The sequence below is a fragment of the Myiozetetes cayanensis genome, unplaced genomic scaffold (genome assembly GCF_022539395.1).
Source record: "Myiozetetes cayanensis isolate MyiCay16 unplaced genomic scaffold, myiCay2020 scf21, whole genome shotgun sequence".
NCBI lineage: Eukaryota > Metazoa > Chordata > Aves > Passeriformes > Tyrannidae > Myiozetetes > Myiozetetes cayanensis.
The window spans coordinates 13,582,517-13,595,649 of NW_026087423.1; the positions used below are offsets into that span (position 1 = coordinate 13,582,517).

Below are 13,133 nucleotides of genomic sequence, written 5' to 3' on the forward strand. Positions count from 1 at the left end.
GTGTGGTATCTTGAGTTAGATACCAGACATCACCTCCTGTACTCTTTATCTGTACCTGTGCTGCTAAAAATGTTTAGATTTGTGTGGTTCTCCCTCCTCTAAATACCTCATCTTGCTTTATTGTTTAAAGCTGCTCAGTTTGGAAGAAAAGTGGCTGTTTTGGATTATGTGGACCCTTCCCCACAAGGTATGGATGAGAAATAATGGGGTAATAATAGCTGGAAATGCATGTAACGCAGTTGCCTCGGTGAGCAGGTTGTTCCAGACAGCAACGGGGCCAAAGCTGCCTGCTTTGCTTGTAGTGAAAGTCTTTAAGCCCAGCTTGCAGCGCAGCTCATGCTCTCCAGGATGTCCCTGCTGTTCCTGCTTCCCCTGCACATTAAGCTTGTTAGCAGTGTTTGATGCTACCATTTGTAGTAGACTTTAGACTTAAATAAGTGAGAATATTCTTTCTGTCAAAAGGTTATTTAAAATTTCTAAAAATTATGAATTGCATCATATTGAGGCTCTTCGTGTACAGTGTATAAAATAAGATCTGTAAATGTAAATGATCAGTGACTGGATTTTCAGAGCTCTGAGAAACATCTTGAGGTGGTTTGAATTTTAGAAGAAAAATATACAGAGATGGTTTTTATCAAAGCAAATGAACATAAACAAGGTTAGAAACTGATCTCTAGGAGATAACAAAGTGGGTGTTGTTACAGAATTGTTTAGCTGCTGTGAACCCAGTTGCACTGTTACACTAATCTGACGCCTTTACTTTTTTCTTTCTTTTTTTCCTTCTCCCCAGGAACCACATGGGGACTTGGTGGAACTTGTGTGAATGTTGGCTGCATTCCTAAAAAGCTTATGCATCAAGCAGCCCTTTTAGGGAGTGCCCTTAAAGATGCCCCACACTATGGCTGGAACGTAGCCCACCCTGTTCATCATAGCTGGTAAAGATGATTGCCCCTCTTCACTCCTGTGTGCTGCAAATGCGTAACAATAACCAACTTTTCACAGTTGGTGCTTCTTGGGGACAGTTAGGGAAGTGAATTTTGCATGTGAAATTTTAGCTTGGTCCTTGTTTAAAACAAAGAGCTGTATTTACTGGTTTCTCAGGGCAGGTGTGTTGACTTGGACTTGATAATTTCTTTTTATAACAAAAAGTACTGTAGAACATTCCTAATTTCTAGCAATGGCCTGTATCTTTGAGTTGCATAATGTGGATTTGCAAAATGATGGCTTCATGTTCCCTTTCTTGTTTTGTGGCAGGTCTGTGATGGCACAAGCTGTTCAGAATTATGTGAAATCCTTGAACTGGGGACACAGAGTGCAACTACAAGACAAGTAAATAAGCCTTTGAAGTTCATCTGTCTTCCCATAGGCAAGGAGCTGCTGCTCTTGTAGAGCTGCAGAACTGCCTTTGAGGTTCCTCACTAGAGACAGTATTTTGAGTTTGTAAGTCCTTTCTGCTCAGGACTGTAAGTGCCCTTGTCAATGTAAGTGTTCTCTTCCCCTCCCACCTTCCTTTTCTTTTCTGGGAAGCAGTGGTTGGCAGTGAGCATACCTGAAAGCTTTCTTGCAGTGCAGTGATCAGGGGATGCTCTCTTTAATCTGGAGTTTTGCATTAATATGAAGTAATCGGGGTTTCTGAAGATACTTCTGATCTTGTCCCCCAGAATTTCTGTGCCGTACAAACCCACAGATAACACAATGCTAGAGCAGCAGATTTTTTTTGCTTTCAGTGCAGAAAGTGTTCCAAGTTTTTCAGCATGCAGTTCCTTTAATAGAGAAATTATATTAATAGAAAATTTAGCAGGTTCTAGTCTTGTGACTCCTGCTGAGTCACTCTTCTGTGCCCTAAATGAACATTGTATTAGTAATGCTATAGATAGTACTAGTAATGCTATAGCTAGTGGAAAATGTCATTTGAAGAGGTCAATAAACCTGATCCCAAAGTGTGTTACAAGGTTAGTTACTTTGCTGTATAGAGGAGTCAACTGTGACACAGAATTAGGTGGCAAATTATGATAGAACTGCCATGAAATGAGATGCTTTGTTCCTTTTACTGCTCTGTGCCTGTTTGCTGCCTTCTTTAGCACTTCTGACATGGAAAAAGTAGCTGATTGTATTTCATACCTGTTGTTTGTTAAGTGTGCATTGCTGATGCTGTTTGCTTCTGCAGGAAGGTGAAATACCTCAACATGAAAGGGAGTTTTTGTGATCCCCATACGGTCCGTGGTTTGACAAAAGCAGGTAAAGAGGTGAGCTGCTGTGCTACTTCTGCAGTGCTGTTCAACCTTTCAGGGCAGCTGGGAGTTAGACTGGCCCTTTTCAAACTGCTTTAGGTATTCAGTGTTGTTTTGGTGAGGGAGATTTGCATTTTCCACCTAGAGAAGTTGTTCATGAACTTGACTGTTGTCTACTGAGTCCCTGGCCTGACCTGTTAGGTGCCATTGCTCTTCTCTGCAGATGGAAATGCTGAGGCAAAAGACGTTATTTGATTTGGTCAGTCATAGTGATGCTCACAGAAATGTCAAGAGAACCAACATCTCTGAGCATTAGGTCAGTCTGGGATGTTTCAGCTTTCCAATACCAAGCTGTGTGTGGGAGGCAATTACAGTGAATGCACAGATTCAAGCAGCTGGGCCACAGAGAGGATTGGTGGCCACTGCTGCATATTTAGCAAGGACTGAACATGCATTTTTAACACCTTTTTGGAGTTAATATCTCTTTGAGAGAGCAAAGGTTTTTGGGGGTAGATGTCTAGGATTTTCTAAAAACATGCTGCCTTTGAGGTAGCTTAACTCCAGGCCTGACTTACAGTGATCTTGGTGTGTTTTGTCCTAAGCAGAAATTGGTTTTAAAAAGTTGTTGTTTGTTCATAACTATTGCTTCCAAGTAGTCATCAGAATCTCGCTCAGTATAAGAACAATTGCAAGGTTAATAATGGCCAGTCTTCGCGAGCGAAGATCCGGGGAAGGTCTTTCCACCTTCCAGCCTGCGCATTGGATTTTTTAGGTGAGACACAGTGTGCGCAGAACTGAGCCCACCCTTTAATCCTAAGGTTCATCTGCCGGGGCCAAGCGAGCTTGGACGGTGGCAGTGAGGTCCTTAGGACGTAGGTGGGTTGCCTTTAAGGGCTAACGAGCCCCACCTACCCGGGAGTGGCCCTGACCGGGAATCGAACCCGGGTCTCCGCGGTGACAGCGCGGCGCCTTTCCATTAGACCACCAGGGGCTCCAATTGCAAGGTTAGTATTAGAACAAAACCTGATAGAGAACGAGTAGGAGAAACTCCTGCATGTGTTAGTTTATTTTATCTTCATCCTTTTTTTAATGCACTGCTGATTATGTCTTATAAATAGCAGATGGTAGTGCCAGCTTTCTCATTTATTACTCCTTTGTACATAGATGAAGTCTAAAGACAGATAAAAGGGTTTCAAATGGTTGATTTTGATTTTTTTTTTATTTTTGTTTGTAGACTATTGTTACTGCAGATAATATTGTCATTGCTACTGGAGGAAGACCAAAGTATCCTACACACGTAAGTTACCCTTCCATCTGACAACCCCCATGGCTTTGCTGGTTGTGTTGCAGATCACAGTGAATGTTTGGAAAATGGAAATATAAAGTAAGGAGAGATTTTTTTTTTTTTTTACTCCTGTCATATGAAAATTTGTCTTTACATAAAGGTCAGCTTTTTAGAAAAACATTTCCACAGCAAACAATTTGCATCAGCTGAGTCTGTTGCTGTTGCTTAGAGCTGTGGGATAATTCATGTTGGAAGTGGTCTCTGCAGGTGCTGCTCGAGGAGCTTGGGCTCAGCCGTTGAGTCAGGTCACACTGCTCGGGGCTGTTTGGGGATCTGCAGAGACAGGGACTGGCTAACAGCTCTGGGCAACCCCAGCTGTGTCCCCTGGTGTGCTGGCTGTACCTCAGCCAGTGCAGCCCACACTACTGCTGCTGCTGCTGCTGCTGCTGCCAGGATGTACCTTGCAGGTGCAGAATCTTACCCATGTGCTCCCAGATTGCAGGTGCCCTGCAGTATGGAATCACGAGTGACGATCTGTTCTGGCTGAAAGAGTCTCCTGGAAAAACGTGAGTTCCCTTGCCATGGCTTTCCTAGATGCTGCTGGCATACTTTTTCTGTATAGCAGGGTGAAAAATGTTCAAAATTGCCTTTTATACACCAGTTTTATTTCTGTTTTCCTTCTGAACATGCGCTTTGCTGTGCATCAACATCACACCACCAACCTTCATTAGGACCTGATAGATCTGCCCCCTCCTCCTCTTGTGAAATTCCCTTCTCAAATCAAGTTAAATAGGAATTTTCACCGTGTTAGTTTGAGGTGACTTGTTTGCTGCAGCGATTACACACAGAGTCACAAGAGGGCAGCCTGAACTCAGCCAAGGGCTGCTCTGTTCCCGTTCCTCACCTCGGGAATGTGCAAAACTGCTCTTGGATTAGGGAGCAAACTCCTGCTTAATTTTATGTTCTCTTAAGTGGTGGCAGTTCTGATAACCTAAGAAAATATGATGAGCCATTGGGGTTACTTTTGCCACTTCTTTTGCTGTGAAAGCTGTTGTTTACCTGAAGCATTAAAATATTGGTTTTAATGGAAATACCAAAACACTATTGTTGGGTTTTGTTACAGCACAGTAAGATTCTGAGTCAACACTGCACTGCAGAGAAATTTCCTGATGCAAAAAATTGTGATAGGAAATGCACATTTGCTGGCATGAAAGTCAGATGATACTATTTTTCCTTTTCTCTATTGAGGAATTCTAGGAAATGCAGGGTATATATAAGAAAAAGAGACTTCAAACTGTAATACTGGTGGTTTTGAAAGAAAACAGAGTTACCATTCGTGGTGGTGATTTTCTACAATAAAAAAAATGCACTGTGTTAAGTTAAGCATCAAACAGATAAACAAAGCTCCTTGGTACAATTTCAAAAAATATTAAATTTGCTGTTGTTTGTCGTATATCAGTCACCTCTTGAATTTTACAAGCATGATTTATGTGAGGAAATTGTTTTTTTTTAAAGAAGAAACACCCACACCAACACCCCCCCCAAAAAAAAAAACCACAACAAAAAACAAACCAAAACATAAGATTTATCCCTCTAAGATGTTTCTGTGAAAATGTGGCTTTTGTCCAGTTGCTGCTAATGCAAGTTGTAACAGTGTAATGTGGGAGTCTAGTGTTTATATGTTGCATTCCTGAGATTTAGTCAAAATAAGCCTGCAGGGGCTACAGTAGCATTGCTGTGCTTTATCAGGCTGTGTCTTAGCAAATGGAGGGAGTTGTTAAAGGTTTGTTTCTGTCGGATTTATTTCTATTATAAATATTCCCAAGGTTCAGTTTAACACCTTTTGTTTTTAGTCTGAGCTGTGTTGTGCTTACTCTTTCTTTTCTCCCTCTCCAAATGTACATATCCCAGCTACAAATTACATGCCTGGAGGTCATAGAACTGTCAGTCCTGCAGTTATTCATATTTTAAAAAAAAAGTAAACTGTTAACCAACTTAAAAGTCCCTTAGATACACAAACATTGGGAAGAAATTCTCGCTACTGAGATGAAGGGTTTTGGCAGAGTGAGTTAGAAAAGATGCCTTGAAATGTGTTGAGAATGAGTGAGAGATTGAGCAGGTGTGGACAATGTTAGGTTCTGCTCTCCTGACTTTTCTGTTAGGCTGTGACAACGCCCAGGAACCCCCTGCTTTGAACAAGAAATTCTGAATTATGTGGTGCTGATATTGTGAGTAAGTGCCAGCTGACATCTATTTTTCATCTTCTGAAAAAGAAGAGCAAACATATGCCCAAATTACAGATATTCTGTTCTCTGGGAATCTCCAACAGATATTTCTTTATGGGCAGCACAGGGCATTTTGCAGCCCTTCCCAGGAGCTCCATGGCAAAAGAGGGGCTGGTCATCCACTCACACATGAATCAGACGCCCTAATGCTGGGAGAAGGAGTTCCCACTCTGTGAGGTTGTTTGCCAAACACAAACCCCAGACTAGCAGATTTTAATCACCTTAGCTCAACCTGTTCTCTGTACACCTTCAGGAGCTGTATGTTTTTATTGTAGGATAGAGAGATGTTATCTGGGGTCTTTGGTGAGAAAACATGTGTTGTAGTGACTGTGCAGTCCCTGGGGCTGACAGAGCAGCAGCCCCAGTGTCTGCACTGCTCAGGAGTGTGAAAGCACTGCTCTTCCAACTGCAACAGGGGGCACACTGGTTTAGGGTAAGGCACAGGGCAAAAGCCCACTCAAAAACTTAACCAAGTGCTTTGTTGTCAGTGGAAATCCTGTGTGGGATTCATCCCCAAAGCGTGAGGTTTTAACCCTTCTGCAGAGCACACAAACAGCAAAGTGCAGTCTGTGCAGCAGCTGAGTGTTAATGGCTGGCTGGTTGGACCCACTTTTGCTTCCAGAACGGGGACTGAGCGCCCTGCCTTTGTCCCAGCAGATGCAGGGAACTGAGGATCTGGTCAGGAGAGGGAGGGATGTGCAGGGTAGAGGGCAGCTGGGGACAGGCACAGAAACTGCTCTGCTGGAGAGCTCATCCACCTCATAAACTGAAAGCGTTGATGGACAATTTCAGTGACATTCTTGGTTGAAAGGGTGTGAAATATGGGGAGAGATGGGAGCTGGAGTTTTATTTAAGAACTATAGTGGATGTATTTGGTAAATACCAGTCTAGGTAAACCTATTAAACCCATTTTCTATAGTTGTGTACACAAATGTTTGGAGACAGGAAGGGCAAATATTTGGCATTTGGACAAATAAGATGATTAAAAAGCAGGTGGTTATAAATCAAAATGAAATTTAGCAATGAATAAAATCTGTAATAAGAACTGTAATCTAGTTGATGGGAAGGCATCATCTACTTGATAGACTGTCCCCATGTGCTGACAGATGAGCTGTCAGAGAAGAAGATTGGCCTGGCTGAATAGAGAACTTTGGCTGGAACTCAGGGAAAAAAGGAGTGTTTATGCCCTGGGGAGAAGGGGCAGGGATCTCAGGAGGACTCTGAGGATGTCATGAGGTTATGAAGGGAGAAAATTACAGGGGCCAAAGCCCAGTTAGGACTTAATCTGGCTACTGCTGTAAAAACCAGTAAAAGTGTTTCTATAAATACATCAGCAACAAAAGGAGGGCTGAGGAGAATCTCCATCCTTTATTGGATGCAGTGGGAAGCAGTGACAAAGGATGAGGTACTCGATGCCTTCTTTGCCTCAGTCCTTACCGTTGAGACCAGTTGTTCTCTGGGTACCCAGCCCTGAGCTGGCAGATGGGGACAGGGAGAAGAATGATGCCCCTGTAAGTCAGGAGGGATTGTTAACAACCTGCTTGGACATGCTACTCCACTTGGGCATGCACAGGTCTGTGGGGCCAGATGGGATCCTCCCAAGGGTGCAGAGGGAGCTGGCAGAAGAGCTCACTGAGCCACTGCCATCCTTCACCAGCAGTCCTGGCTAACCAGGGAGGTCCCAGCTGGCTGGCAGTTGACAGATGTGATGCCCACCTGGGATTTTGTAACTATATGTGCTTTGCAACTGTATGTGCTTCAGCACATAACTATATGTGCTTCAGCTCCTTCCACTGCTTTATTCTTTTTTCTGTTTGTGTAACAGGTTGATTGTTGGAGCCAGCTGTATCCTTTGAAAAGCCTGAGATGATCTATGATCATAAGCAGCATCACTGCCTTTCCTATGAAAGCTCAGTTTAGGGAATCCCTTTGGTCTTGCCATAGAGTTGAGTTGGTGAGAGAATAGTGATAGTTTGCTATGCAGTACCATCGTGGAAATGAAGGTCAGCTGAGGATAAACTCTCAGGATTTTAAAACCAATATTAACTATGAGGAAAGTATTCTAAGACTTCCAAGTTTTATTCTGTACAAAAGCAAGCTAAAGATGTCTGTGTGAGCAGAACTTGGTATCTTTAGGTAAAAATCCCACTTGTTTACTACCCTTTTATACTGTGTTTACGTGGCATTATTGTTTGTATTTTCCTAACTGATGCTTTACCAGATGTTTCCCTTGAGTGTGCTGGTTTTCTAACAGGCATTGGACTGGACACTGCAGTCATGATGAGAAGTATCCCACTTCGTGGGTTTGATCAGGCAAGTATGGAGCATCTTACAGTGTGTGGGAGAGTTATTTCCATGTCAGAGCAGGGGGTTTGAGGCAGTATTGCTGTTAGAAGCAGCAGTGACAAGTTCCACAGCAGGTACTGACAGCTCCTGCTTGTGTGCCAGCCACTTCCAGTTGAAGTGGCTTCCTTGAAACTAACAGCTTTGTACCTTAAAACTGGGGGCATGAGTTTGCAAAACGCTGTGTAAGAGCAGTTCTTGGGATTTGCACTCCTGAGTGGAGAAATTCCACCTGTACCAGCAGGAGGGCTGAGCCAGCAGGGAACTGTGTGTGTGACACTTGGTAAAACACTTGGAGTGGAGCTTTCTCTGAGAACCTGATCCTTTGGAGGCAGGAAGAGCACAATGGACATACAAAGCTAATAAAGTATTAATAGAAAATAGTTCTGGTCAGTCTGCAGCCCCATTGAGCCTGCTGGCAGCTGATCACTGAGTTCGTGTTCCTGAAGGGACAGAAGCCTGCTGTGGCCTTCATGTTAGTTCATTCCAAAATCCTCTAAGCTGGGAGCTTGCACGTAGTTGTTTTCTGTGAGTGGTTTTGTGATAATATCCTTCAAGTAATAAACATACTCTTTAACAAAGTGCAACCCGAATCACTGCAGTCAAGAGCAGCACTGATATCTTTGGATAAAGCTGTCAGTGGGACACTTTACTGCTGCAGTGTGGTGGGGCATTATTTCAAGCAGGCTCTTAGGACAAAAGCATTATTTCCCTTCTGTAGTAGAACCTGCTGTGAAACCTTAGTGATTCATAGTCGTGGCAGGGAAATGTCAGGTGTCATGGCAAAGGGAAGTATTTTTCTTCCATTGTTTTATGAAAGTATTTAATTCTCACCAAACTGCCAGAAAATGCTCTAGGTGCTCTTTTTGTATAAACAACAAATGATTTAAAAGCAACTGTTCTATTCACATAGCATTTTACTGTTTTGAAAATAATTTGAGTATTCAGATACAAATGCCTCTTGGAATGGAGCTGCAGGTCGTAGTGGCTCCATAAATCATCATATGTTGGCAGTGCATTGTAACTGATGGACAAGGAATGTTTGAAATGCTCACTGTACTTACTGGATTTTCCTGAACACAGCTGAAGGAGGGTTTTACATAGAAAGGTCATCTATCTGAGGATAAACAATTTTTTTTCCCTACTTAACAGCAAATGGCATCTTTAGTAACTGAGCACATGGAATCTTATGGCACAAAGTTTTTAAAGAGATGTTTCCCAACCAAAGTTGAAAAATTGGAGAGCAACAGATTGCAAGTCACCTGGAAAAATACTGACCTGGGCACAGAAGAAACTGATTCCTTTGACACTGTGATGTGGGCAGTAGGTAAATGTGATTATCTTAACATTTATTTGCAATGCTTTCTATTCTGAAAGTGAAGACACTTCATGTTGTATGGGGCCAAACACGCCCCCACTCTTCTGTGTATTAAATACTTAGTGACCTAAACACTGAGAGTTACTTAATTCTTTTCTTGCATGCCTGACTTGTCCATTTACAGTCTAAAAACGCATTAAAGTTACAGTGAATGGAAGAAGTCAATAGTACCTACTGTTGCATGAGCTGCAATAAATGGGGACCATTTACTAGAGAATAAGAACGTGAGTTCCAGCAAGCTCTGTGGTGCAGGTTGTGTCCTCCAAGTCCATACTTTTGTTTTACTCATGAAGCTCTTCACTACAAGTGCATATTTATCCTGTTAAGAGCTACCATTTCTTCTTTTTCTACACTGTGGTGCTTAAGTTTGTCAGTGCAGCCATCATCCAGTTCAGAGAAAGAGAAGTAACTGTCTCTAAAAATGCAAGCTCAGTGCAGGGAACCTTTAGGGGTTCCCTGGGTAAGTCAGCTTTATGTCTTCCTGGTTACCCACAGAGAGAGCAGGTTGCTGGTTTGACAGAGGTGTTCCTTTCCTTACTCTGACTGCTGTTCTGACTGCTACAGAAGCAATGGGCCTCTATAGACTGTGGAAACAGCCTGTAATAATGGATTATTCTCACCAGAACCAACCAAAGAGACCGGTGCTTGCCACGAGCAAAAAAAGGTTATGCTACCTGGAGATGTGACAATCCTGCAAACTGTAGAATAATGTTCATGAGCTGAGATGAATATGTTTCCAAAAAGAGGGTTTCTAAATACTGTGTTTGATTTTCTCAAGTTTCTGGTAAAAAAGCCAAAGCATTCTCTGGTGCTATGGAAGGACAGAGCTGCAGTCACACATGTGCAATGTCAATTGGGTTACTTTTGTCTTTTTTACTTTTGATGGAAAGAAGAGCTATAGATTGAAATAATAAGAAAAAAATTCTCTGGTGTAATTATAGTGGAATAAGGTTGCATAATAGACTGTTGCAATGTGAGTCCACTCACTAATTTGATAGAGAGGGACTACATGTGTTATAATTTTTGTCGTAGATTTGAGTTACAATCCATATTTAGAAACTGCAAAATGAAGAGTTTGAGGGTTTAGGGGTTTTCTGTGTTAGTGTTCACATGGGCACTCCACCCATGAGGATCAAACACATTAACAGTTAAAGCTGCTTAATTGATGTGCAGTCCATATGATTCATTGTTTTGCTCTGTATCAACACACCCACACCAGGTGTCTCAGATAATAGGCTGGGAAACTCGGTGGTGTTGAGGATTTCCTGTCTGCAGATGTGCCAGTTACAATACTGATTGAAGCAAATCAGCTTGTAGAGGTAGTTAAAAAGCAGCCCCTGTAGTTAACTAATTGTAGCCTGAATTATACCACATATTTCCTTGATTTCTGTAAGTGCCTTGTGGAATTCTAGTAGGATTTTATGAATAATGTTAAAAATATTTACTGACAGTGGGACATAGTTTGAGTTTGATAAGCTACAGTGCTATCTCTTAATGTAAGCCTTTTAAAAAGATTACACTTTGTTTCTGTGAAGAATTTTGTTTTGCTTTTGGAATGTGTGATTTTCTGCTTGTATGGATAAGCCAGTAAAAGCAGGCACAATGCCCTCTTTGTTTTTCTAGCAGCTTTTTTTTTAACTAGTCAAAATATTTGAGGGGGAAAAAAAAGAAATCTCATTTTGATATGTTTTAATGTAATTTAAAAGTTTCAATTCAGAGCTTTTGTAGGTAATGTCATGTAGCTGTGATACCTTGCTGAGTGACTATCCTGAGATATCCCAGCTCAGTGAAAGAGCTCATTCTTGACCTTTGATTCTGCCTGTCTAGCTCAGTAATGTCCTTCTGTCTTGCCTGTGAGAGCAGTGGAGCAACCATTCCCAAGTTTGAGTGCATTGTGAGCTTAGAGGAATGACAGTGTTTCTCTGGCACAGTGTCACCTTTGCTGCCAAAAACACAACAGCTTTCTGTCCGTGCAGAGCTGAGCAGGTCTTGGGCGTTGCACAGCTCGTGCTGTGGATGGTCCTGGGTCACGCTGGAGATTTGGTGGATTTATTTTGTCCTGCAGTAAAATAAGGTCCTCACTTTTTTTTAACAGTAGTGTTCTTCAAGTCTCACAATGAAACTGGTTTGGATTAACTGGGGAAACAGCAGTTTTGTTTGGAAATTTTCTTTGCAAAGTCCCATATGGTAAAATACTGCCGTGATCTCCTGTAGGCCGTACAGAAAAGGGGATGGCCTTTAGATTTGTCTTGGCAAAACCTTTGAACTATTCAGTGAAAGATAATGCACCTTGGTTGATCTCAGACAACTGTTAATGTGATGTGGTTTGCTGGGTCTTTGTTCTGAGCTTCCCATGTCTGTCTCTCTTATTAATTTTAATTCATTGCTGTCTTGGTAAGATATGTTTTTTTCTGCAGTTGTAATGAAAGTGGTCGTTCCCATTACATCAGCCAGTGCTTTTAGTTTTTTTCCCCAATATCTAGTTTTAATGACTTTCAGTCAGACTTTATTCAACAAGGCTATTTTTAATGTGCTGGTCATTTGTTTGCATTGACAGAGCTTGGTTTCGAGCAGGATCAAGCTGACACCTCTCCAGACACAAGGAACTGCAGATGTGCAGTGGGTGGGGATGGCTGGGGGGTTGCTGATGACACCGTGGCTACCACGGACCCTCTGCCCCTCGTCAGTGCTGCAGGAGAGAGTGCAGGGAGCAGAGCTGGCACAGACCCACCCACTGCCCTGGCCCTCACGAAGGGCCACATCTTTTGTCAGCTTGTGGCAGGCGTGCTGGGAGTTCATCAGTAATGGATGGAAAGCTCAAAAGCTTCCTTGTAAAACTGCTGCACACTGCTATCAGTGTGGTAAGAGCTCTGAACTTGGGTTTTACCTTCCTTAGTATTACTCTGGTCAGTATTTTGTTGTAATCTGAACAGTAGTTACGATGAATTGGTCTTTGTTAGTCATTAGCAGCTGTGTCAGTGGACACTTGTGGGTTTGAGGAGGCATTTGAAGGAGGAAAGGGTAGTGTGAACTAATGTGGGGAGTGTGCCGGGCACAGACACTGAAAGCAGGCCTGTGAGTGGTTTTCACAGCTATGTGGGAAATGGATGGGTTTATTAAAGATGAGATCATGGTGTTTAACAAGTGCAGGGGGCAGATAACCTTTTTAAAGGTAAGATTTCATTGGACCTTTCTTCTAAATGTCTGGCACGATACTTTGCTGCTTTGAATAAAAGCTAAATCTAAGCTTGTGTCTTACACAATCATACACTCCTATTCTTTGGTAGTCTCAGGGCAGGGGACATCACCAGGTAAAAGCACACATGCTGACTTTAGGGGAAGGATGGGGCTTGTGTCCTTGGCAGGTTTGGTATAGGTATCATCCTCTGGATCTTAGAAACAAGCTGTAAAGTCATTCTTTCTTGAAGCTGGAGATATAAAAACCCTGAGGAGTTGTGGGTATGAAATGGGTGTCCTACTAAGAAATGGTGAGAACTGATTCTATAATACGTGTAAATGAATGTTGGAAATATCAGAATTTCCTGAATTTGACATTAAAAATTAACAAGATACATTGTCTAATCATGCCCTAAGCTACTGCATTTGAGATG

The 13,133-nt window shown here is 42.3% G+C and overlaps 1 protein-coding gene across 6 annotated transcripts in view; it reads left to right on the top strand.

Moving 5' to 3' along the window:
* TXNRD2 (thioredoxin reductase 2) overlaps positions 1 to 13,133 on the top strand; it is a 41,971-nt gene that overhangs the window by 1,618 nt on the left and 27,220 nt on the right. For all 6 annotated transcript variants that reach the window (XM_050318017.1, XM_050318016.1, XM_050318018.1 and 3 more), the window contains exons 3-11: positions 131 to 187; positions 791 to 935; positions 1,255 to 1,329; positions 2,168 to 2,246; positions 3,466 to 3,528; positions 4,012 to 4,082; positions 7,627 to 7,646; positions 8,023 to 8,114; positions 9,297 to 9,471. In XM_050318017.1, coding sequence (XP_050173974.1) covers positions 131 to 187; positions 791 to 935; positions 1,255 to 1,329; positions 2,168 to 2,246; positions 3,466 to 3,528; positions 4,012 to 4,082; positions 7,627 to 7,646; positions 8,023 to 8,114; positions 9,297 to 9,471 — 777 coding nt within the window. The remainder of the gene's footprint in view (positions 1 to 130; positions 188 to 790; positions 936 to 1,254; positions 1,330 to 2,167; positions 2,247 to 3,465; positions 3,529 to 4,011; positions 4,083 to 7,626; positions 7,647 to 8,022; positions 8,115 to 9,296; positions 9,472 to 13,133) is intronic.